Genomic DNA, 22,790 nt, shown 5'->3' with positions numbered 1-22,790 from the left:
ATTTCTAAGTGACCCCAAAATGGAACAGTAGTGTACTTTCTTCCTCCTACCCCCATAATGTCAAGCTTGATTAGCAACCCCTCCTTCCACATATCATACGCTTTCTCCACATCAAAAAAGACAGCTACTTCAGTCTCCTTGTTCACCTGAGCCTTCCTTACCTCTGCTTCTAAGCAGAGCACTGGGTCCATAGTTCCCCTTCCCTTCCTGAACCCACTCTGATGTGGCAATAGTAGCCCCCTGCTCTCCCGGAAGTAAGTTAGCCTCTCTGTAATCATACGTTCCATAATCTTACATACATGTGATGTTAAAGCTATTGGCCGATAGCTTGTTGTGTCCTTCCCTGGCTTCCGGATTGGTACCACTACTGCCTCCTTCCAACTGCCTGGTAGTTTCCCCTCCTCCCACACTGTGGAGAAGGCACGACAAAACCTATTCCCCCTCAGGAGACTGAAAAGATTTGGCATGGGTCCTCAGATCCTCAAAAGGTTTTACTGCTGCACCATCGAGAGCATCCTGACGGGTTGCATCACTGCCTGGTATGGCAACTGCTTAGCCTCCGACCACAAGGCACTACAGAGGTACTGGGCTGTACGCGCTACCATCACCGGGGCCAAGCTTCCGGCCAACCAGGACCTCTATACCAGGCGGTGTCAGATGAAGTCCCTAAAAATTGTCAGACTCCAGCCAACCTAGTCATACTCTCTCTGCTACCGCACGGCAAGCGGTACCGGAGCGTCAAGTCTATGTCCAAGAGGCTCCTCAATAGCTTCTACCCCCAAGCCATAAGACTCATGAACAGCTAATCAAATGGCTACCCAGACTATTGGCATTGCCCCCCCTTGGAACGCTGCTCCTACTCTGTTATTCTCTATGCATAGTCACTTTAATAACTCTACCTACATGTACATGTTACCTCGACACCGGTGTCCCCGCACATTGACTCTGTACCGGTACCCCCTGTATATAGCCCCGCTATTGTTATTTACTGCTGCTCTTTAATCATTTGTTATTCTCTTTTTGGGGGGTATTTTCTTAACTGCATTGTTGGTTAAGGGCTTGTAAGGTCTACACCTGTTGTATTCAGCGCATGTGACAAATAAAATTAGATTTTGTTGTACAACACCAAAACCTTACCCAGTGCCTCATCACTAAGATGGGACAACATAACATAGCACACCTCATCTTTCCCAGGTGAAGTTAACCCAGCCTTACCTATTGTTCTTTTCATCTCTGCCATGGTAAATGGTGCATTCAATGCATCCTTTACATCCTCCCTCATATCCAGCACTCCAGGATATTCCTCTCTTGTTCTCTCTCTCCCCCTCTGTCCATCCTCTGACAAATTTGCCAAGCTAAATGGAAACTCCATTGGAAAGCATGGAGTTTATTAGGCTACAGATTAAATAAATGTTGAACTTCACATGGTGGTGAATGTGCAAGATACTCCCTTCCAATAAATATCGAGGGTCTTATTCTGGTGACACGATTGATGATTGGCTGCCGTTTGACAAATAATATCGCTCTTATCCATAATAATCTCATAATGTAGATAGCCAACCTCCACTCTGTGCGAGCTGTTAGCTAGAGCGTATGTGCCAAGACCAGAGTAGGCACATTTGTTATTTAACGCAACAGTTGTGACAAAACCATCAGTAGCGTTGAAAATGTGATGGAAACACATTTAACTTGTATTTATTTTTATTCGGTGCATGGGAATTTAACAGCAAAAGTAATTTTTTATCTGCAAAAAGTCTGATGGAAACATATCGCCGGTGGGAAAATGCGCATATTGTTTTATGCAGATTTTATATTCGTAATGAAAATCTGTCTCAAATTGAATGGAAACCTACCTAATGTCTAGGAGTGCAGTGATGCGTAACATATTTTGGAATGCTGTTCCTTTCATTCAAGGTTTAAAAATGCTATCATCTAATTTCCCCATCAATCTTCCTATGCCGATCCACTATTTAAACTTACAGGCTGCAAGTAAATGAAGGACTTTCTGGTCTCATTGAAGCTGGGTCGGGAATGTCTTCCTGCCTAGCTGATAGACTGGCAGAAGTCTTAAAGCGATGTCACCTTGTGTATCTGGAGAGAAGAATGTTTAGTGAATAACTTGATTGTTTCAGGCAAAAAAAATGAATGAGCATCTGACGCACCACCAGCTGGGTATTTTCAAACTAGACTTGCACTTCGAAGAGAAGATCTTGGGCCTGCTTGAAATAGCCTCAATTAGCCTTGCTACTTTAGCTAGCTAACTTAGGTGTGTACTGTAGCTAGATAGCTAGCTTATTTACAACGATGTAGTCAAGACATGCACTACAGGATGCCAAATCTTTCCTGCGGATGAGTTTTAGTTAGGTAAGATTTAATGTCTATTTTTTTTGCTGCTATAGTTATTAATTATACTGCACTGATGGAGCGTAAATCCCAGAAAACAGATTTGATAGTGGCAGCAGCAGAGATATTTTTGAGTGCAAGAGATTTTAGAGCGTTAGATCTAAAGGGGGTTTTAAGAGAAGGGGTCTGTCCCATCCTCCCAGTTGGCCTGGAGTAAGATCTGGGAGGACTAGAGTACTGAGATAGGGGTAGTGAGTTTTTTGGGATATAGTGGTGTATAAAATGTGTGGGTTAGATGGTGGTGCAATTTATTTTCTCCATTTCCCCTTATTTTTTTGTGACAAAATGTGCAATTCACACTCCGACCTGTGAAAGGAAACCATAACCATAACCGTCCAGTCTACCGGAAACTCACACGAAGTAAACAGAAAGTGAACAGTGACTAAGAACAATTTCCACTTTAGCATTCATTGTTATTTAGACGTTTATTAACACCCTGGAACTCAATATATGACTAATTTAACTGGACAGCATCACATACTTGCAGCGTGTAGTGTTTAATAAGCGCTGGAGACAGGACTTGATTGATAGACGTGATCTCGATAACGCTAGTGAACATGGCTAACTGTATTGTTTTTCACACTCAAATAGCCTCCATCATGGAGGTGCTAGCGAATGCAGCTGTAGCTGAGATCTGTAAACTCGTAGACGACGACTATGCAGTGTTTCGTTTGGAAATAACGCAAAGCCAGAAAGAAAACAGGGTTTTGCGAAGGAAACTACTGGAACTGAAGGTGGCAAGGGAGCGCGCAGAGAGGACAACGCGAGAGCGCGTCCTCGCCAGTCGTGTCAAGATCCCCGACCGAAACAGAGAAATGTCAAGAGGTACTGTTTGCATACCAGTGTGTGGTGCACAACAATAGTGGAATCGGCGGATCGCATTCAAATCAAAGTAACCCATTGAAACTGATTCAAACGGATAAAAATAGTGGAATCATGCCACAATAGATAATGCTATACCAGGTTGTAATGTTATGATAATTTGACAAAGTACAAATCGCATTGTGGATGTATATGTAACAGTATAACTTTAAACCGTCCCCTCGCCCCGACCCGGGCGCGAACCAGGGACCCTCTGCACACATCAACAACAGCACCCACGAAGCGTCGTTACCCATCGCTCCACAAAAGCCGCGGCCCTTGCAGAGCAAGGTGCAACCCTACTTCTAAGTTTCAGAGGAAGTGACGTAACTGATTGAAATGCTACTAGCGCGTACCCGCTAACTAGCTAGCCATTTCACATCCGGTACATATAGACTACATAATTAAATTGGGGCGTTATTATATTGCAGTGTACATACAGCCTTACTTCTGGGTCCATGAAATGGGGTATCAGCCTACTCTGTGACGCCCACAGATTACAATTCTGAAGAGTTTGCAGAAATATTAGAGTTGTAGATCTTATTGTGGAACTGTGGAAAATCACCTCACTATTCAGCCTCTCCCAGAAGGTGGTGCACAATTGGCCCAGCGTCGTCCGGGTTAGGGTTTGGCTGTCATTGTAAATAAGAATTTGTTCTTAACTGACTTGCTTAGTTAAATAAAGGTTAAATAAATAAATATTGTGCATATTTAACATTAATATTGCAATGTACAATCAAATTTTCAATAATTTATTTATAAAGACCTTACATCAGCTGATGTCAAAGTGCTGTACAGAAACCCAGCCTAAAACCTCAAACAGCAAGGAATGCAGGTGTAGAAGCACGGTGGTTAGGAAAAAGTCCCTAGAAAGGCCGGAACCCCGGAAGAAACATAGAGAGGAACCAGTCTATGTACATTGTACACCCTTACCTCTGGATCTTGAGTCCATAAAATTGGGTATTAGCCTACTCAGTGACACACACAGAACACAACTGTAAATAGTTTAAACAAATATTAGCATTATAGCTCATATTGTGGAACTTTAACTGTGGGAAATCACCTCATTAAACAGCCTAGTCCTTCCCAAGATCATAGGCATAAGGGTGTACATTGCAAAATGAATGTTCAATACAATAGGCTGAATAGTGAGGTGATTTTCCACAGTTAAAGTAACACAATAAGAGCTACGCTGCTAATATGTGTAAACTCTTCAGAATTGTAATCTGTGGGTGTCACTGAATAGGCTGATAGTCCATTTCATGGACCCAAGATCCATAGGTAAGGCTGTACAGTGCATATAATTATGCCTCCAATGCAATTCTGAAGTCTACATCCCTGTGCGATTAACAGTTGTTTTTTTGTTGCTTTAAACTACATTTTTGTCTTTTGTTGAATTTGTATAACAACATTCCAACCTTGTTTAGAATTATCTTGTCCAATTGTGGCATGATTCCACAATTTTTATCCGTTTGCATCAATGGGGGACTTTTAGTTTGAAGGCAAACCATTCAGCTATTGTTGTTCATGACACACACATATTTTACAGAAGGCTGAGCAGCCTGTCATATATAGCAGCACTGCCTCTCCCCTGTTCCCTTCTGCATGTGTTCAGATGTGTTACCTAGAATTGGGTCTTGCTGGTCACGTTTTGGATAGTATGCAATAATTCCCCTGATTACTTATCTATCTTGCACAAGGACACAATATCATATTCTAACCAGATTGTTCATGTTCTGCATTTCCTATTATTTACTCAATGAAAACAATGTGATGCATGGAACATAATACATTGATCAATAAATAGTATATCAGGAAGTTATGAAAAGTGTTACCTTACATCCCTGCCAATACTAGACAGTATCAATAGTGTACAAAATACCGTTGACAGTACCTAACCACCTCTTTTCCCCCAGTCACTGTCTCAGGTGAAGAACATCTCACTGGAGGCCACAGGAGCTTTGTGAAGCCAGCGAGACACAATACATGGAGAGATGATCAACCAATCACTGTTGAGGGGAGTGGAACCTCAACCCAGCACGTTATCGTAATAGAGGTTAGTGTAATAGTGTTGCATAAAAATTACAATCACTTTGTAAATCAAATGTGGCCGTTTACTCCCGGAAGGCTCCCCTCAGCTATTCACTTGCTTACATGTACATCCTTATTTATCTGCCATAGGGGAGCTTGTGAGACTTCCCTATGACATTGTTATCCAATTCAACTCATGTACCGGTAATAACCTCCTCTCTTCTTGTGTCAGTCTGCAGATGCAGAGGCTGCCGGTCCTGGGGTCAAGCAGCAGAGGTCTGAAGGAGAGAAGGACCCACAGCACAGCAGAGACATCCATACTGGAGCGCCACCTGTAAGCATAGAGGACCCCAACACTGCCCCAACACCTCCCAGGAACCAACCCAGCATCAGGGAGATCAGTGGAACGCAGAACGCCGTCCTCAAGTCAGAGACCGACACAGAGACTTTAACTTTAACACAAAGGCTCTTACACACAGGTTCTGACCACAGATCAGACCCATGGAGACTGGGCTGTCCTCCTACTCCCGGTTCAGAGTACTTACCGGTATTTCACCAGAGCCAGAGGATGGTTCATTGCCGTGGAGATGATGACGCGATAGACACTAGTGGTGATGATCCGTCTTGTTCTTAGCCAGAGATGGACCCTGGTAACGTGACCTTAGGTTTAGAGAGACAGACTGATCTGTCTAGAGGGGACTGGAACCGGTACAGTAGTAGTGTATACTCTGAAGGGTGCCTAGATAAGAAAGGGAAGGTTATAGTGATAGATGAGGTGACTGTGAAAGTGGAGGGTGTTGTTCCTCCCACATGGAATGCAGATAGTCACCTAGGAAACAGACACTCACAAGGCAGAGATTTCTTAGATTACAGGGAAAGCTTAGAGACAAATCCAAATGTTGAGACCCACTCCCCTACACACACATTCAGGGAATGCGACTCAGTGTCCACGTCGATGGGGCCATCCGATTCACACGGCCGTGTCCTTTTCGATCAGGTATTGAACTCAAAGGACCAAAGGGCCAAGGCTCGGGGAGCAACATCAGGCAATAGTAAAGAGAAACGGTTCCTCTGTATGTTCTGTAACAAAGGCTTCAGCTGCTCCCAGAATGTGGAGATCCACCAGAGGATCCACACAGGAGAGAAACCCTACAGCTGCCCCCAGTGTCACATGTGCTTCGCTCAGTCTGGCAGCTTGAAGAGGCACCAAAGGATCCACACAGGGGAGAAATCCTACAGCTGCCCACAGTGCGAGAAGAGGTTTTCCCGCCAACACCTGCTGAAGACGCACCTGAAGATCCACACAGGAGAGAGTCCATAACGCCTTTACGCACTGCGGGAAGAGATTCTCAGAGAGGAGCTACCTCAGGATACACCAGCAGAAAAAACATTCCAAACCCTGCAATAAAGGTAGACTCAGGGAGATGACTTAGATGCACAAAGTGAACAGCAGTAGTGGGTCAATTTCTACAACAACTAAGAGCGTTGAAGCACGAGGCTAAACTTCTGATGTTTTGGTCCTGCGGCTACCACGTTGTAGCAGCGTGAAGCGAACTCATGTACATGCGCAGATACTGTGTGACTGTGTGAGAGCAAAGTCTAGCATCACGCTCATCACAATATCTGGGGTTCTGCTCGTGGCAACCTCATAACGCTGAGTCTTCCTTTAAAGACAAAGATTGATTTTCATTGTTGTCAGAATAACATTTCAGTGTTGAATATTCCTGGGTAGAATATTGCATTTAGGCATTGTGTGATACATATAATTACAGTGCCTTCAGAAAGTATTCACACCAGTTGACGTTTTCCTCATTTTGTTGTGTTCCTGGCCTACACACAATATCCCATGATGTCAAAGTGGAATTATGTTTATAGACATTTTTACAAATTAATAAAAAATAAAAAGCGGGAATGTCTTGAGTCAATAAGTATTCAACCCCTTTGTTATGGCAAGCCTAAATAAGTTCAGGAGTACAAATGTCACTTAAGTTGCATAGTGTTTAACATGATTTTTGAATGATTACCTCATCTCTGTACCCCACACATACAGATAATTGTGAGGTCCCTCAGTCGAGCAGTGAATTTCAAACACAGATTCAAGACCAGGTAGGTTTTCCAATGCCTCTGAATGAAGGGCACCTATTGGTAGATGGGTAAAATAAAATAAAAATGCAGGCATTGAATATCCCTTTGAGCATGGTGAAGTTATTAATTACACATTGGATGGTATATCAATACACCCAGTTACTACAAAGATACAGATGCCCTTCCTAACTCTGTTGCCGGAAAGGAAGGAAACCATTACATTTACATTTAAGTCATTTAGCAGACGCTCTTATCCAGAGCGACTTACAAATTGGTGCATTCACCTTATGATATCCAGTGGAACAGCCACTTTACAATAGTGCATCTAAATCTTTTAAGGGGGGGGGGGGGGGGGGGGTTAGAAGGATTACTTTATCCTATCCTAGGTATTCCTTAAAGAGGTGGGGTTTCAGGTGTCTCCGGAAGGTGGTGATTGACTCAGGGATTTCACCATGAGGCCAATGGTGACTTTAAAACAGTTACAGAGTTTAATGGCTGTGATAGGAGAAAACTCAGGATGGATCAAGAACTTTGTAGTTACTCTACAACACTAACCTAATTGACAGAGTGAAAAGAAGGAAGCCTGTACAGAAGAAAAATATTCAAAAACATGCATCCTGTTTGCAAAAAAGGCACTAAAGTAAAACTGCAAAAAATCTAGCAAAGAAATGAACTATGTCCTAAATACAAAGTGTTGTTTGGGGCAAAAACAACACATCAGTGAGTACCACTCTTCATATTTTCAAGCATGGTGGTGGCTGAATCAAGTTATGGGTGTGCTTGTCATCGGCAAGGACTAGGGAGTTTTGTTTTTTTTATCATAAAAAATAAACGGAAGAGCTAAGCACAGGCAAAATCTAAGAGGAAAACCTGGGTCAGTCTGCTTTCCAATAGACACTGGGAGATGAATTCACCTTTCAGCAGGACAATTACCTAAAACACAAGGTCAAATATACACTGGTGTTGCATACCAAGACGACATTGAATGTTCCTGAGTTTCTTGGTATCAGTTTTGCCTTTTTTTTAATGTAAGAATAATGTGCAAATATTGTATAATCCAGGTGTGCAAATCTCTTAAGGATTTACCCAGAAAGACTCACAGCTGTAAATAAAAAATAAAAAAAGTATTATTTATTTTATTTTTTACAAATGTAGAATTTTTCTTCCACTTTGACAGTATTTTGTGTAGATCGTTGACCAAAAAAATTACAATTAAATCAATTTTAATCCCACTTTGTAACACAACAAAATGTGGAAAAAGTAAAGGGGTGTGAGGGCCGCACTTAATTTTTATATTGTGCTTGCACTGTGTAGACTGATGTCAAATGCAATTGAAATAACCCAAAAATTCCTGAGACACTTTTAATGAGAAAATTAATGCAGATTTGTTGTTGAGACGTGTGGTTTTCATATGGTGACCTAAGTAGCCCCTATTTTTAGGTACGAGCTCCGTGTATCCATGCTCTGTGTCACGTTTACTCTCCTCCATGTTTGTGTTGCAAATTTCCTTCCACGCGCAAAGCGTCGTCCAATTGACGTAAAATATTGCCGTAAAAAGTGATTTGCGACACAACAAAATAAACAATAGACGTGTTTCTATTGTTTCATATTGCTCTATCGCCCAGCCCTATGGTGATGGTTGGAGTGATGGTGTCTGTAAAAATGCTTTACTTATGAAGAGTGAAACTGGAGTTTTATAGTGAGGAAATGATAGTGCCTTAATTCATGTTTACTTACATTTTTGTCATTTAGAAGACACTCTTAACCCTAATTGCTCCTGTAAGTCGCTGAAATCGACAGATTTCTCACCTAGTCTGCTTGGAGACTCGAACCAGTGACCTTTTGGTTTTTAAACGCTAGGCTACCTGCCGCCATCTACTTGACATAAAGTAGTGAAGATTTGTGTAATGTAATGTTGAACCTTTTCCAAAGTATTCTAAAATGCATTTTAATCAAAGCGAGGGTACCAGATTTACAGAAAAGATAGTGTTACCATAGTGAGAAAAGTTATTCCACTTGTCACGTATCTTTTTGTGCATTTAAAGTACTGTGCTTTAAAGTTATGCGAGTATGACAATTTTGTTGAAATTAAATACAAAATTGACTGTGCTGACTGACTTGGTTATTTTTGTATCATTGCAGGGATTGAGTTTCCCTTATCTCAGTGAACCAAAACATTATACTTCATTCTTGAATCAACACAGATTTTTTTTAAATAATAAACTTCAATGGCTCCATATTGTTAGGTACTTGAATCACGTTGTTAGAGATGGGCTTCACTGTGGTTAACATTTGATAGTAATCTTTCTATACAGCAAAGAGTTTTGAACATACGTACCCCAACCAAAAAACGTGTATAGATGGCATCATTTGCACAAAACTGGAAGCTCGAACCACCACATCTGGCAGGGACTTCAGACAATTACGGATTATAAAGGGACCAGCTACGTAGCGGACACTGGCGCCTCAACTTCCAGACAGGCTAAACAACTTTTTTGCCCGCTGTTCCCACATGCTTCAAGATCTCCCCCATTGTTCCTGTACCCAAGCATGCTAATAAGGTAACTACGGAATGACTATCGCCCCATAGCACTCACTTCTGTCATCATGAAGTGGTTTGAGAGGCTAGTAATGGACCATATCACCTCCACCTTACCCGACTCCCTGGATCCCACTTTAATTTGCATACCGCCCCAACAGATCCATGGACGACGCAATCGCCATCGCAGTACACACAGCCCTATCTCACTTGGACGAGAGGAATACCTATGTGAATACCTCTGTTCATCGACTACAGCTCAGCTTTCAACATCATAGTGCCTTCCAAGCATATCACTAAGCTCAGGGCCCTGGGTCTGAACTCATCCCTGCTTCTACACCTGCATTGCTTGCTGTTTGGGGTTTTAGGCTGGGTTTCTGTACAGCACTTTGAGATATCAGCTGATGTAAGAAGGGCTTTATAAATACATTTGATTTGATCCCTGTACAACAGGTTGCTGGACTTCCTGATGGGCTGACCCCGGGTAGTGACCCGGGTAGTGAGAATAGGCAACAACAACACCACCACAATGACCCTTAACACGGGGGGTGGGGGAGCAGGGGTGTGTGCTCAGCCCCTTCCTGTACTCCCTGTTCACCCACGACTGTGTGGCCACGCACAACTCCTACTTAATCATTAATTTTGCTAACAACCCGACAGCGATAGGCAGATTACAAACAATGATAAGACAGCCTACAGGGAGGAAGTTGGAGCCCTGGCGGAGTGGTGCCAGGACAATAACCTCTCTCTCAACGCCAACCAAACCAAGGAGCTGATTGTGCACTACGGGAGAGGGTCAAAAGGTAACTGCACCGCCCTAAACCAGGCTCTTCAGAGGTTGTTGCGGTCAGCCCAATGCACCATCGGGAGCACGCTGCCTGCCCTCCAGGTCATTTATACCACTCTGTGTTGATGGAAGACCAAGAAGATCATTAGGGTCCTCAGCCAACCGAGCCACGGACTGTTCACTCTACTACCGTCTGGCAGACAATACAGGAGCATCAGAGTCGGAACCAACAGCCTCCGTGATGGCTTCTAACACCAGACCATCAGACTGTTGAACAGCCATCACTAGCTGTCTGCCTGTCCTGAACCTTAGATACTTTTTCGGCACACATTATCCCACTGAATCACACAAAAACACACACCCATAGGCCTCCCGGGTGGCGCAGTGGTCTAGGGCACTGCATCGCAGTGCTAACTGCGCCACCAGAGTCTCTGGGTTCGCGCCCAGGCTCTGTCGCAGCCGGCCGCGACCGGGAGGTCCGTGGGGCGACGCACAATTGGCATAGCGTCGTCCGGGTTAGGGAGGGTTTGGCCGGTAGGGATATCCTTGTCTCATCGCGCTCCAGCGACTCCTGTGGCGGGCCGGGCGCAGTGCGCGCTAACCAAGGGGGCCAGGTACACGGTGTTTCCTCCTCCGACACATTGGTGCGGCTGGCTTCCGGGTTGGAGGCGCGCTGTGTTAAGAAACAGTGCGGCTTGGTTGGGTTGTGCTTCGGAGGACGCATGGCTTTCGACCTTCGTCTCTCCCGAGCCCGTACGGGAGTTGTAGCGATGAGACAAGATAGTAATTACTAGCGATTGGATACCACGAAAATTGGGGAGAAAATGGGATAAAATTTAAAGAAAAAAAAACAATTTTTTTTAAAAAAAACACACACCCATACTTACAAATACAAACACACACACACAGTCAACTCTGCTGTCCCATGTACAGTATATGGAGACACTGGACACTTCTTGTTTTTTATACTGTTTATACACACTATTTACATGGTGTAATCTTGACACAGCTCACTCTAATACATCTGCTGCTGTACATATCATTCTTAGCATATCCTCTGGGTGCATTCATCCTATGTATATAAGCACAGATTGCTATTTGGATTATTGATATAGTATTCAAAAAGAAAGGAGGACCAAGGCACTCTTCATATAATTAATTAAAATGCCTTTATTAGTATGAACATGCCATACTAATAAAGGCATTTTAATTAATTATATGAAGAGTGCCTTGGTCCTCCTTTCCTTTTGATGACCAATTTACCCCTTTTACCAAAGACCACCTTCTATCTACCAAAATGTACTATTGTGTACCTTAGTAGCGCTTCCCTTCCTCCTCTTTCTACTAATTATTGATATAGTATTATTTGGATTGTAAATTGGATTCGTACTGTTATTTCTTGGTTTACATGTTTGATGATTTAATGATTTGTTTGACATTTATAATGTTAGTAACACAAGCATTTCATTGCACCCACTAAGACACTAGGCAGAGTTGCAAAGAAAAAGCCATATCTCAGACTGGCAAACGAAAAGAAAAGATTAAGATGGGCAAAACAAACACAGACACTGGACAGAGGAGTTCTGCCTAGAAGGCCAGCATCCCGTTATCGCCTCTTCACTGTTGAAGTTGAGGAATTGTGAGGTGTCTGTTTCTCAAACTAGACACTCTAATGTACTTGTCTTCTTTCTAGTTTGTGCACCGGGGCCTCCCACTCCTCATTCTATTTAGAGCCAGTTTGCATTGTTCTGTGAAGGGAGTAGTACAGTCGTGGCCAAAAGTTTTGAGAATGACACAAATATACATTTTCACAAAGTTTGCTGCTTCAGTGTCTTTAGATATTTTTGTCAGATGTTACTATGGAATACTGAAGTATAATTACAAGCATTTCATAAGTGTCAAAGGCTTTTATTGACACTTACATGAAGTTGATGCAAAGAGTCAATATTTGCAGTGTTGACCCTTCTATTTCAAGACCTCTGCAATCCACCCTGGCATGCTGTCAATTAACTTCTGGGCTACATCCTGACTGATGGCAGCCCATTCTTGCATAATCAATGCTTGGAGTTTGTCAGAATTTGTGGGTTTGTGTTTGTCCACCCGCCTCTTGAGGATTGACCACAAGTTCTCAATGGGATTAAGGTCTGGGGAGTTTCCTGGCCATGGACCCAAAATATTGATGTTTTGTTCCCCGAGCCACTTAGTTATCACTTTTGCCTTATGGCAAGGTGCTCCATCATGCTGGAAAAGGCATTGTTCGTCACCAAACTGTTCCTGGATGGTTGGGAGAAGTTGCTCTCTGAGGATGTGTTGGTACCATTCTTTATTCATGGCTGTGTTCTTAGTCAAAATTGTGAGTGAGCCCACTCCCTTGGCTGAGAAGCAATCCCACACATGAATGGTCTCCGGATGCTTTTACTGTTGGCATGACACAGGACTGATGTTAGCTCTCACCTTGTCTTCTCCGGACAAGCTTTTTTCCGGATGCCCCAAACAATCGGAAAGGGGATTCATCAGAGAAAATGACTTTACCCCAGTCCTCAGCAGTCCAATCCCTGTACCTTTTAAAGACTATCAGTCTGTCCCTGATGTTTTTCTTGGAGAGAAGTGGCTTCTTTGCTGCCTGCTGCCATTCCTGAGCAAGCTCTGTACTGGTGGTGCCCCGATCCCGCAGCTGAATCAACTTTAGGAGACGGTCCTGGCGTTTGCTAGACTTTCTTGGGCGCCCTGAAGCCTTCTTCACAACAACTGAACCGCTCTCCTTGAAGTTCTTGATGATCTGATCGATGGTTGATTTAGGTGCAATCTTACTGGCAGAAATATCCTTGTCTGTGGAGACCTTTTTGTGCAAAGCAATGATGACGGCACGTGTTTCCTTGCAGGTAACCATGATTGACAGAGGAAGAACAATGATTCCAAGCACCACCCTCCTTTTGAAGCTTCCAGTCTGTTATTCGAACTCAATCAGCATGACAGAGTGATCTCTAGCCATGTCCTCGTCCACACTCACACCTGTGTTAACGAGAGAATCACTGACATGTCAGCTGGTCCTTTTGTGGCAGGGCTGAAATGCAGTGGAAATGTTTTTGGGGGATTCAGTTCATTTGCATGGCAAAGAGGGACTTTGCAATTAATTGCAATTCATCTGATCACTCTTCATAACATTCTAGAGTATATGCAAATTGCCATCATACAAACTGAGGCAGCAGACTTTGTGAAAATTAATATTTGTGTCATTCTCAAAACTTTTGGCCACGATTGTACACAGCGTTGTACGAGATCTTCAGTTTCTTGGCAATTTCTCACATGGAATTGCCTTCATTTCTCAGAACAAGAATAGACTGATGAGTTTCAGAAGAAAGTGCTTTGTTTCTGGCCATTTTGAGCCTGTAATCGAACCCACAAATGCTGATGCTCCAGATACTCAACTAGTCTAAAGAAGGCTTCTTTAATCAGCACAACAGATTTCAGCTGTGCTAACATAATTGCAAAAGGGTTTTGTAATGATCAATTAGCCTTTTAAATGATAAACTTGGATTAGCTAACACAACGTGCCACTGGAACACAGGAGTGATGGTAGCCGATAATGGGCCTCTGTCCACCTATGTAGATATTATTATCCATAAAATATCTGCCGTTTCCAGCTACAATAGTCATTTACAACATTAACACTGTCTACACTGTATTTCTGATCAATTTGATGTTATTTTAAAAAAAAAAATTTTTTTTTGCTTTTCTTTCAAAAACAAGGACATTTCTAAGGGACCCAAAACTTTTGAACGGTAGTGTAGTATATAGGGCAGCAGACTCTAATGTGCTAGTGATGGCTGCAGTCTGATGGCCTTGAGATAGAAGCTGTTTTTCAGTCTCTCGGTCCCTCTGCTGTTTCCTGAAGTCCACAATCAGCTCCTTTGTTTTGTTGATCCTGGCATCACACTCCCAGGGCCCTCACCTCCTCCCTGTAGGCTGTCTCGTCATTGTTGGTAATCAGGCCTATTACTGTTGTGTCGTCTGCAAACTTGATGATTGAGATGGAGGCGTGTGTGGCCACGCAGTCATGGGTGAACAGGGAGCACAGGAGGGGGCTGAGCACGCATCCTTGTGGGGCCCCAGTGTTGAGTATCAGCGAAGTGGAGGTGTTGTTTCCTACCTTCACCACCAGGATGCGGCCCATCACAAAGTCCAGGACTCAGTTGCACAGGGCAGGGTTCAGACCCAGGACCTCAAACTTAATGATGAGCTTGGAGGGTACTATTGTGTTGAATGCTGAGTTATAGTCAATGAACAGCATTCTTACATAGGTATTTCTCTTGTCCAGATGGTATAGAGCAGAATGCAGTGCGATGGCGATTGCATCGTCTGTGGATCTATTGGGGCGGTAAGCAAATTGAAGTGGGTCTAGGGTGTCAGGTAAGGTAGAGGTGATATGATCCTTGAATAGTCTCTCAAAGCACTTCATGATGACAGAAGTGAGTGCTACAGGCGATAGTAATTTAGTTCAGTTACCTTAGCTTGCTTGGGTACAGGAACAATGGTGGACATCTTGAACCATGTGGGGACAGCAGACTGGGCTAGGGAGAGATTGAATATGTCCGTAAACACACCAGCCAGCTCATGCTCTGAGGACGCGGCTAGGGATGCCGTCTGGGCCGGCAGCCCTTGCGAGGGTAAACACGCTTAAATGTCTTACGTCGGCCACGGAGAAGGAGAGCCCACAGTCCTTGGTAGCAAGGACATGTCGGTGGCACTGTGTTATCCTCAAAGTGGGCGAAGGTGTTTAGCTTGTCCGGAAGCAAACGTTGGTGGTTTTCCCTTTGTAGTCCGTAATTGTCTGTAGACCCTGCCACATACGTCTCGTGTCTGAGCCATTGAATTGTGACTCCACTCTTTCTCTATACTGACCTTTTGCCTGTTTGCTTTACGGAGGAAATAACTACACTGTTCGTATTCGACCATATTCCCTGTCACCTTGCCATGGCTAAATGCAATGGTACGTGCTTTCAGTTTTACTCAAATGCTGCCATCTATCCACGGTTTCTGGTTAGAGTAGGTTTTAATAGTCACAGTGGGTACAACATCTCCCATACACTTCCTGATAGACGAATACACTGATATGGTGACTGAGTTTATGTTGTTCTCAGAGGCTACCCGGAACATATCCCAGACCACGTGATCAAAACAATCTTGAAGCGTGGATTCCGATTGGTCAGACCAGCATCGAATAGTCCTTAGCACGGGTTCTTCCTGTTTGAGTTTCTGCCTATAGGAAGGGAGGAGCAAAATTGAGTCGTGATCAGATTTGCCGAAGGGATGGTGGGGGAGGGCCTTGTAGGCATCCCGAAAGTTGGAGTAGCAGTGGTCGAGTGTTTTAGCAGCGTGAGTACTACAGTCATTGTGTTGATAGAACTTCAGTAATGTTTTTCTCAAATGTACTTTGATAAAATCCCCAGCTACAATAAATGCAGACTCGGGATATGTGGTTTCCAGTTTGCATAAAGTTCGGTGAAGTTCTTTGAGGGCCGTTGTGGTATCGGCTTGAGGGGGAATATACACAGCTGTGACTATAACCGAAGATAGTTCTCTTGGGAGGTAATACGGTAGGCATTTGATTGTGAGGTATTGTAGGTCAGGTGAACAAAAGGACTTGAGATCCTATATGTTATCACAATCACACCATGAGTCGTTAATCATGAAACATACACCCCCGCCCTTCTTCTTCCCAGAGAGATATTTATTCCTGTCTGCGCGATGAACTGAGAACTCAACTGGCTGTACGGACTCAGACAGAATATCCTGAGAGAGCCATGTTTCCGTGAAACAGAGTATGTTACAGTCCTTGATGTCTCTCTGGAAGGAAATCCTCGCCCTGAGCTCGTCAACTTTATTATCCACAGACTGAACATTAGCGAGTAACATACTAGGAAGCGGCGGGTGTGTGTGCGCTTCCTGAGTTGGACTAGAAGTCCACTCAGAGTTCCTCTTTTCCGCCGGTGGTGTTTTGGATCAGCCACTGGAATCAGCTCAACCGCCCTGGGAGGTACGAACAAAGGATCCGATTCTGGTAATGCTTTTGAGTTACCGCCGCTCTGATATCCAAAAGTTCTTCCCGGCTGTATGTAATAACATCAAACATTTCCTGGGCTAATAATGTAAGAAATATGACAAAAAAACTAAATACTTCAACGTTTCATAAGAGCTAGAAACACGGCAGCCATATCCGTCAGCTCCATTTTCGTGTCACGCCCCTCAGGGATCGACCCGTGTCGTGTTTTGCTCTCCGGAGCAGGGCACCGTTCACAGGAGTGATCAATGGGGTAGCATTGAGTGTAGAAGTGGATCAAATTAAAAAAATATATTCCTGGTGTTTGTGACACCCTCCGTTTGGTGAGACGCAGACCTGGTGGCAATGGCAAGACTGAGAATACCCGGTCTGTCTTGTTGAGATTTGAGACCGTTTCTACCAGGTTAGGTCATATGTGACTCACCACCTTGATTTGGTCTTATGTAGCAAAATTTGAAATTGTGTTTTTTTATATTGGATCAAAGTAGAGAAGTAGAGGCTACAAAATGGTAATCATACACTGCATTTTTGAGGAACAATGGGAAAGTAATGCTGCTTTGAAAGTTGCTAAACTTTTGAGAAAATGGCCTTTGAATGTTTTGGTATCTAGTGAAGAGCTTTTCTTTGTCTACACCCATTCAGCATTGTTTATATCCCCTTAAGCTTTAGTCCCACCCATCTCGTTTCGCTCTCAGCGCTTTCAGAGCCCACACTTGACACTCTGGCCGATGATTTGTTTACCTCTGGATAACATGGAAAACAGCCTAACCAGCTTCGCTGGCAACAATTTCATTACGCTTTTTTGCCGGCGTTTACTCACACCGGCAATATTCAACAGGTGTTGTACACTTTAGCTTAAGACATGTATAGTGTTTCATTCTGGAAATGGTCCTCTACAAGCCAGAATGTTGAATACAATTATATTTGAATTTACTCTGCCAATTTTCCGTGGTGTTGGTCTTTCAGACAAAATATTCACAGGAAAGTATTGTTTACCTGACTTGTTAGAGAACCGGTACTGAAGTATAAATGTATGTCACCTTCGCAAAACTTTGTAAACTCTGTATGGATCGTCATCTGGAGAAGGAGAGGAGGACCAAGGTGCAGCGTGGTAAGTGTTCATTATTTTAATTAAAATATGAAACACTTGACAAAACAATAAAAACGATAAACGAACATTCCTGTAAGGTGAACCCACAAAACAGAAAACAACCACCCACAAACACAGGTGGGAACAGGCTACCTAAGTATGATTCTCAATCAGAGACAACGATAGACAGCTGCCTCTGATTGAGAACCATACTAGGCGAAACACACAGATATACAAAACAAGGACAACATAGAACACCAGACATAGAATGGCCACCCAAACTCACGCCCTGACCAACCAAAATAGAGACATAAAAAGGATCTCTATGGTCAGGGCGTGACAGTACCCCCCCCCCCAAAGGTGCGGACTCCGGCCGCAAAACCTGTACCTATAGGGGAGGGTCTGGGTGGGCATTTCACCGTGGTGGCGGCTCTGGTGCGGGATGTGGACCTCCACCTTAGTCTTGGCCCACTTAGGTGGCGCCTCTGGAGCGGGGACCCTTACCGCCGACCCCGGACCGAGGACCCTCGCAGCGGGCCCCGGACAGGAGGGAGACTCTGGCTGCTCCGGACAGGAGGGAGACTCTGGCTGCTCCGGACAGGAGGGAGACTCTGGCTGCTCCTGACTGAAGCCCGTCGCTGGAGGCTCCGGACTAGAGGGCGTCGCTGGAGGCTCCGGACTGACGTCCTTCGTTGGGGACCTCGTGCCATAACTCCTCACTGGAGGTTTCGTGCCATTGATCCTCACTGGAGGCTTCGTGCCATGGATCATCACTGGAGGCTTCGTGCCATGGATCATCACTGGAGGCTTCGTGCCATGGATCATCACTGGAGGCTTCGTGCCATGGATCATCACTGGAGGCTTCGTGCCATGGATCATCACTGGAGGCTTCTTGCCATGGATCATCACTGGAGGCTTCGTGCCATGGATCATCACTGGAGGCTTCGTGCCATGGATCATCACTGGAGGCTTCGTGCCATGGATCATCACTGGAGGCTTCGTGCCATGGATCATCACAGGAGGCTTCGTGCCATGGATCATCACTGGAGGCTTCTTGCCATGGATCATCACAGGAGGCTTCGCTCTGAGAGAAGGCACAGGACTCACCAGGCTGGGGAGACATGCAGGAGGGTTAGAGCTTAGCACATGCACAGAACTCACCAGGCTGGGGAGACATGCAGGAGGCCTTGTCCTTGGCCGAGGCACCGGATGCACTGGACCATGGAGGCGCACTGGCGGTCTCGAGCGCAGAGCTAGCACCACTCGTCCTGGCTGGATCCCCCCTGTAGCCCGGCAAGTGCGGGGAGTTGGAACAGGCCGCACTGGGCTGTGCTGGCATACTGGGGACACCGTGCGTAGGGCTGGTGCAGTATACCCCGGGCCGAGGAGATGCACTGGAGACCAGATGCGCTGAGCCGGCATCATCCCTCCTGGCTCAATGCCCACTCTAGCCCGGCCGATTCGAGGAGCTGCGATGTAGCGCACCGGGCTATGCGTGCGCACTGGGGACACCTTGCGCTTCCCTGCATAACACGGTGCCTGCCCAGTCACTCTCTCGCCATGGTAAGCACGGGGAGTTGGCTCAGGTCTCCTACCTGAGTCCGCCAATCTCCCCGTGTGCCCTCCCAAAAAATTCTGGGGCTGCCTCTCGTGCACTTTTCCTCGAGCCAACTCCTCATAGCGTCGCCGCTCCGCCTTAGCTGCTTCCATCTCCTTTTTCGGACGGCGATACTCTCCCGGCTGTGCCCATGGTCCTTTGCCGTCCAAGATTTCCTCCCATGTCCAGGAGTCCATTCCACCACGCTGTTTGGTCCCTTGTTGGTGGGTGGTTCTGTATGGATCGTCTTCTGGTGAAGGAGAGGAGGACCAAGGTGCAGCGTGGTAAGTGTTCATTATTTTAATTAAAATATGAAACACTTGACAAAACAACAAAAACGATAAACGAACAGTCCTGTAAGGTGAACACACAAAACAGAAAACAACCACCCACAAACACAGGTGGGAACAGGCTACCTAAGTATGATTCTCAATCAGAGACAACGATAGACAGCTGCCTCTGATTGAGAACCATACTAGGCCAAACACACAGAAATACAAAACAAGGACAACATAGAACACCAGACATAGAATGGCCACCCAAACTCACGCCCTGACCAACCAAAATAGAGACATAAAAAGGATCTCTATGGTCAGGGCGTGACAGTACCCCCCCCCCCCCCCCCCCCCCCCCCCCCCCCCCCAAAGGTGCGGACTCCGGCCGCAAAACCAAAACCTATAGGGGAGGGTCTGACAAACTCCTGCAAGACTTCAGTTAGTATGCATGGTTCTGGTGCGTGTACTTCCATCTTGTGCACCTGCCTTCGGTCATGAGCAAAACATATTGATTGCCACACACATAGACCCGCGTTTTGAAGTTGGTTTAATAATACTTCATTGTGGACAACTGGCAGAGTAAGTTTAAATATAATTTTATTCAACATTCCTTGTCTACATAATTTAGTGACAAGGATAGAGAAAGCACTGAGAAAGAACTGTGTGTCAACTGTTGGCGCCGAAGATGTACAATTAAGTCTAAATTGATTCTCAATTGCGGCGCGGTTCTATAAACAAAGCCCTTTACTTTAATACCACATCAAAATAATTTCACAAATGTAAAATATACACGTACTGTTTAAACTGGCTTTATCACAGTTGCAGCCAACAGTATTTTTCAGTTACATGTTTCTGGCAGCCTTCTTCCGTTACACACAGGTGTTCAGAGCACGCTATATAGCTAATTAGCATAGGAGGTCCCTCTGTCTTCTATAAACACGTACTGTAACATGGATATATGGACGTGTGGGAACACACATCCTAATCCTATAAAGGCCTGTAGTAATTTAACCTTGTTTTTTGCGGGGACTGATATGAAACTTACGTTCCTTATTTTTCCAAAACCTTACCGCAAGCGATACTTGTTAACATTGAGAGCAAACATCGGTTCTATCATCAATAGGTGATAAAGGTAGTTAGCGTCTATGAATGGGGTAGGGGCACCCATGCAACTGGGGATACGAAGTGCTCTTTGAGAGGGAGACGAGTTTGAGTGGGGCAGAAAGTTTACTATGCTTAGGCAGTGAAGAGAGCAGAGGATTGGCCAAGGTTAAGTGTTCGACCGGGAGCCCCCCAGTGAGTAGGCCTGAAGAGAGCAATCCATAGAGGATGAGTATTAGTAAGGCAGGATTTATTGCTATGGTTATTAATTGTCTGCACTGATGGAGCATAAATCCCAGAAAATAGATGTGGTAGTGGCAGCAGCTGTTGGCCTGCAGTAGGATCTGGTAGGGCTAAAGTATTGGTATATGTGTAGGGTTAGAAATTGGTGCGATTTATTTTTCACCCTTCTTTTCTGTGACATAATGTGCAATTCACAATCCAACCTGTAAAAGACAGCAACACAGCGTCAAGTCTAGCTGCCGGAAACTCACAGGAAGGAGTAAACCTATGCTAGGACAGTTTAATATTTACCTTACTGAGTCTTTGGAATAAAGTTGTATTATTTTCTATTCTATTCTAACACACTGTTCTTTGTAAACAAGTCTGCTTTGAGCTTGAAAGATACTGATCATACGTGTAATGTAATAAGTGTGTAATGTAATGATGTGTAATGTAATAAGCAGTACCGTAATTCAAAGAACAGCGCGCATACATTTTTCATTTAACCACACCCTTTAAGCTATGACGCCAACAAATAAAATCCTTTCTCTTCTGTGTAAACGGAAGTGAACAGGTGACCAAGAACCATTTCCACATTAACGTTTATATTGTTGTTATTTGGACGTTTATTAACTCACTGGAGCCTTACAATATGACCCATTTAACTGCACAGCTTTACCTCGTGTAGTCTTTAATTCGCATTGGAGACAGGACTTGATAAATGTTATCTAGGTAATGCTAGCTAGCTGCAAAAGTTAGCAAACAATGGCCAACTGTATGGTTTTTCACACTCAAATAGCCTCCATCATGGAGGTGCTAGCGAATGCAGCCGTGGCAGAGATCTGTAAACTCGTAGACGACGACTATGCAGTGTTTCGTGTGGAAATTTCTCAAAGCCAGAAAGAAAACAGGGGATTGCGGAGGAAACTACAGCTATTGGAACTGAAGGTGGCACGGGAGCGCGCAGAGAGGACAATTCGAGAGCGCGTCCTCGCCAGTCGTCCCAGTAGTGTCAAGATCCTCGACAGATACAGGGGAATGGCAAGAGGTACATTTTGCAGAAGGCTGCAGGGCCTGTCGCCCCGTTCCCCTCTCCACATGTGTTCAGATGTGTTATCCAGAATTGGGTCTTGGTCAGTTTTTGGATAGTATACAACTTCCCCAGATTACTTGGATATCTTTATTTTACCTGGCAGATCAATTAAGAACAAATTCTTCTTGCACAAAGACAATATCATATTCTAGCAAAATTCTTGAATTTCCTGTTATACTCAATATATATTTTTTGATGCATGTAATATAATCAATCAATAAATACTATATTAAAAAGTTATGAATAGTGTTATCTTACATCCTTGCCAATTGTAGACAGTGTCAATAGTGTACAATATAGCATTGACAGTACCTAACTTAACCACTCCTTTTCCCCACAATCACTCTCAGGTGAAGGACATCTCACTGGAGGCCACAGGAGCTTTGTGAAGCCAGCGGGACACAATACATGGATAGATGACCAACCCATATCTATAGATGAGGGGAGTGGAACCTCAACCCAGCATGTTATCGTGATAGAGGTTAGTGTGCATAAAACGTTATATGTAAATTACTGTACATCAAATGTCGCCCGTTTATTTCAAAAAGGCTCCCCTCAGCTATTGACTTGCTTACATGTACATCCTTATTTATCTGCCATAGGGGCACTTGTGAGACTTCCCTACGACATTATTATCCAATTCAG

The 22,790-nt window shown here is 44.3% G+C and overlaps 1 protein-coding gene across 4 annotated transcripts in view; it reads left to right on the top strand.

Annotated features, from left to right (window-relative positions):
- Positions 1-22,790, top strand: part of LOC120052920 (zinc finger protein with KRAB and SCAN domains 1-like) — a 47,243-nt gene that overhangs the window by 6,046 nt on the left and 18,407 nt on the right. For 2 of the 4 annotated variants that reach the window (XM_039000153.1, XM_039000156.1), the window contains exons 1-2: positions 21,615-22,100; positions 22,496-22,626. In XM_039000153.1, coding sequence (XP_038856081.1) covers positions 21,818-22,100; positions 22,496-22,626 — 414 coding nt within the window. In that variant the 5' untranslated portion in view covers positions 21,615-21,817. Of the gene's footprint in view, positions 1-2,752; positions 3,229-21,614; positions 22,101-22,495; positions 22,627-22,790 lie in introns of those variants that run through there. The other 2 variants (XM_039000154.1, XM_039000155.1) reach the window with 2 other exon arrangements.

The sequence above is a fragment of the Salvelinus namaycush genome, chromosome 8, assembly GCF_016432855.1.
Source record: "Salvelinus namaycush isolate Seneca chromosome 8, SaNama_1.0, whole genome shotgun sequence".
Taxonomy (NCBI): Eukaryota; Metazoa; Chordata; class Actinopteri; order Salmoniformes; family Salmonidae; genus Salvelinus; species Salvelinus namaycush.
Note: the sequence above shows the minus strand (reverse complement) of the source record. Positions and strands in the feature narration are given on the sequence as shown.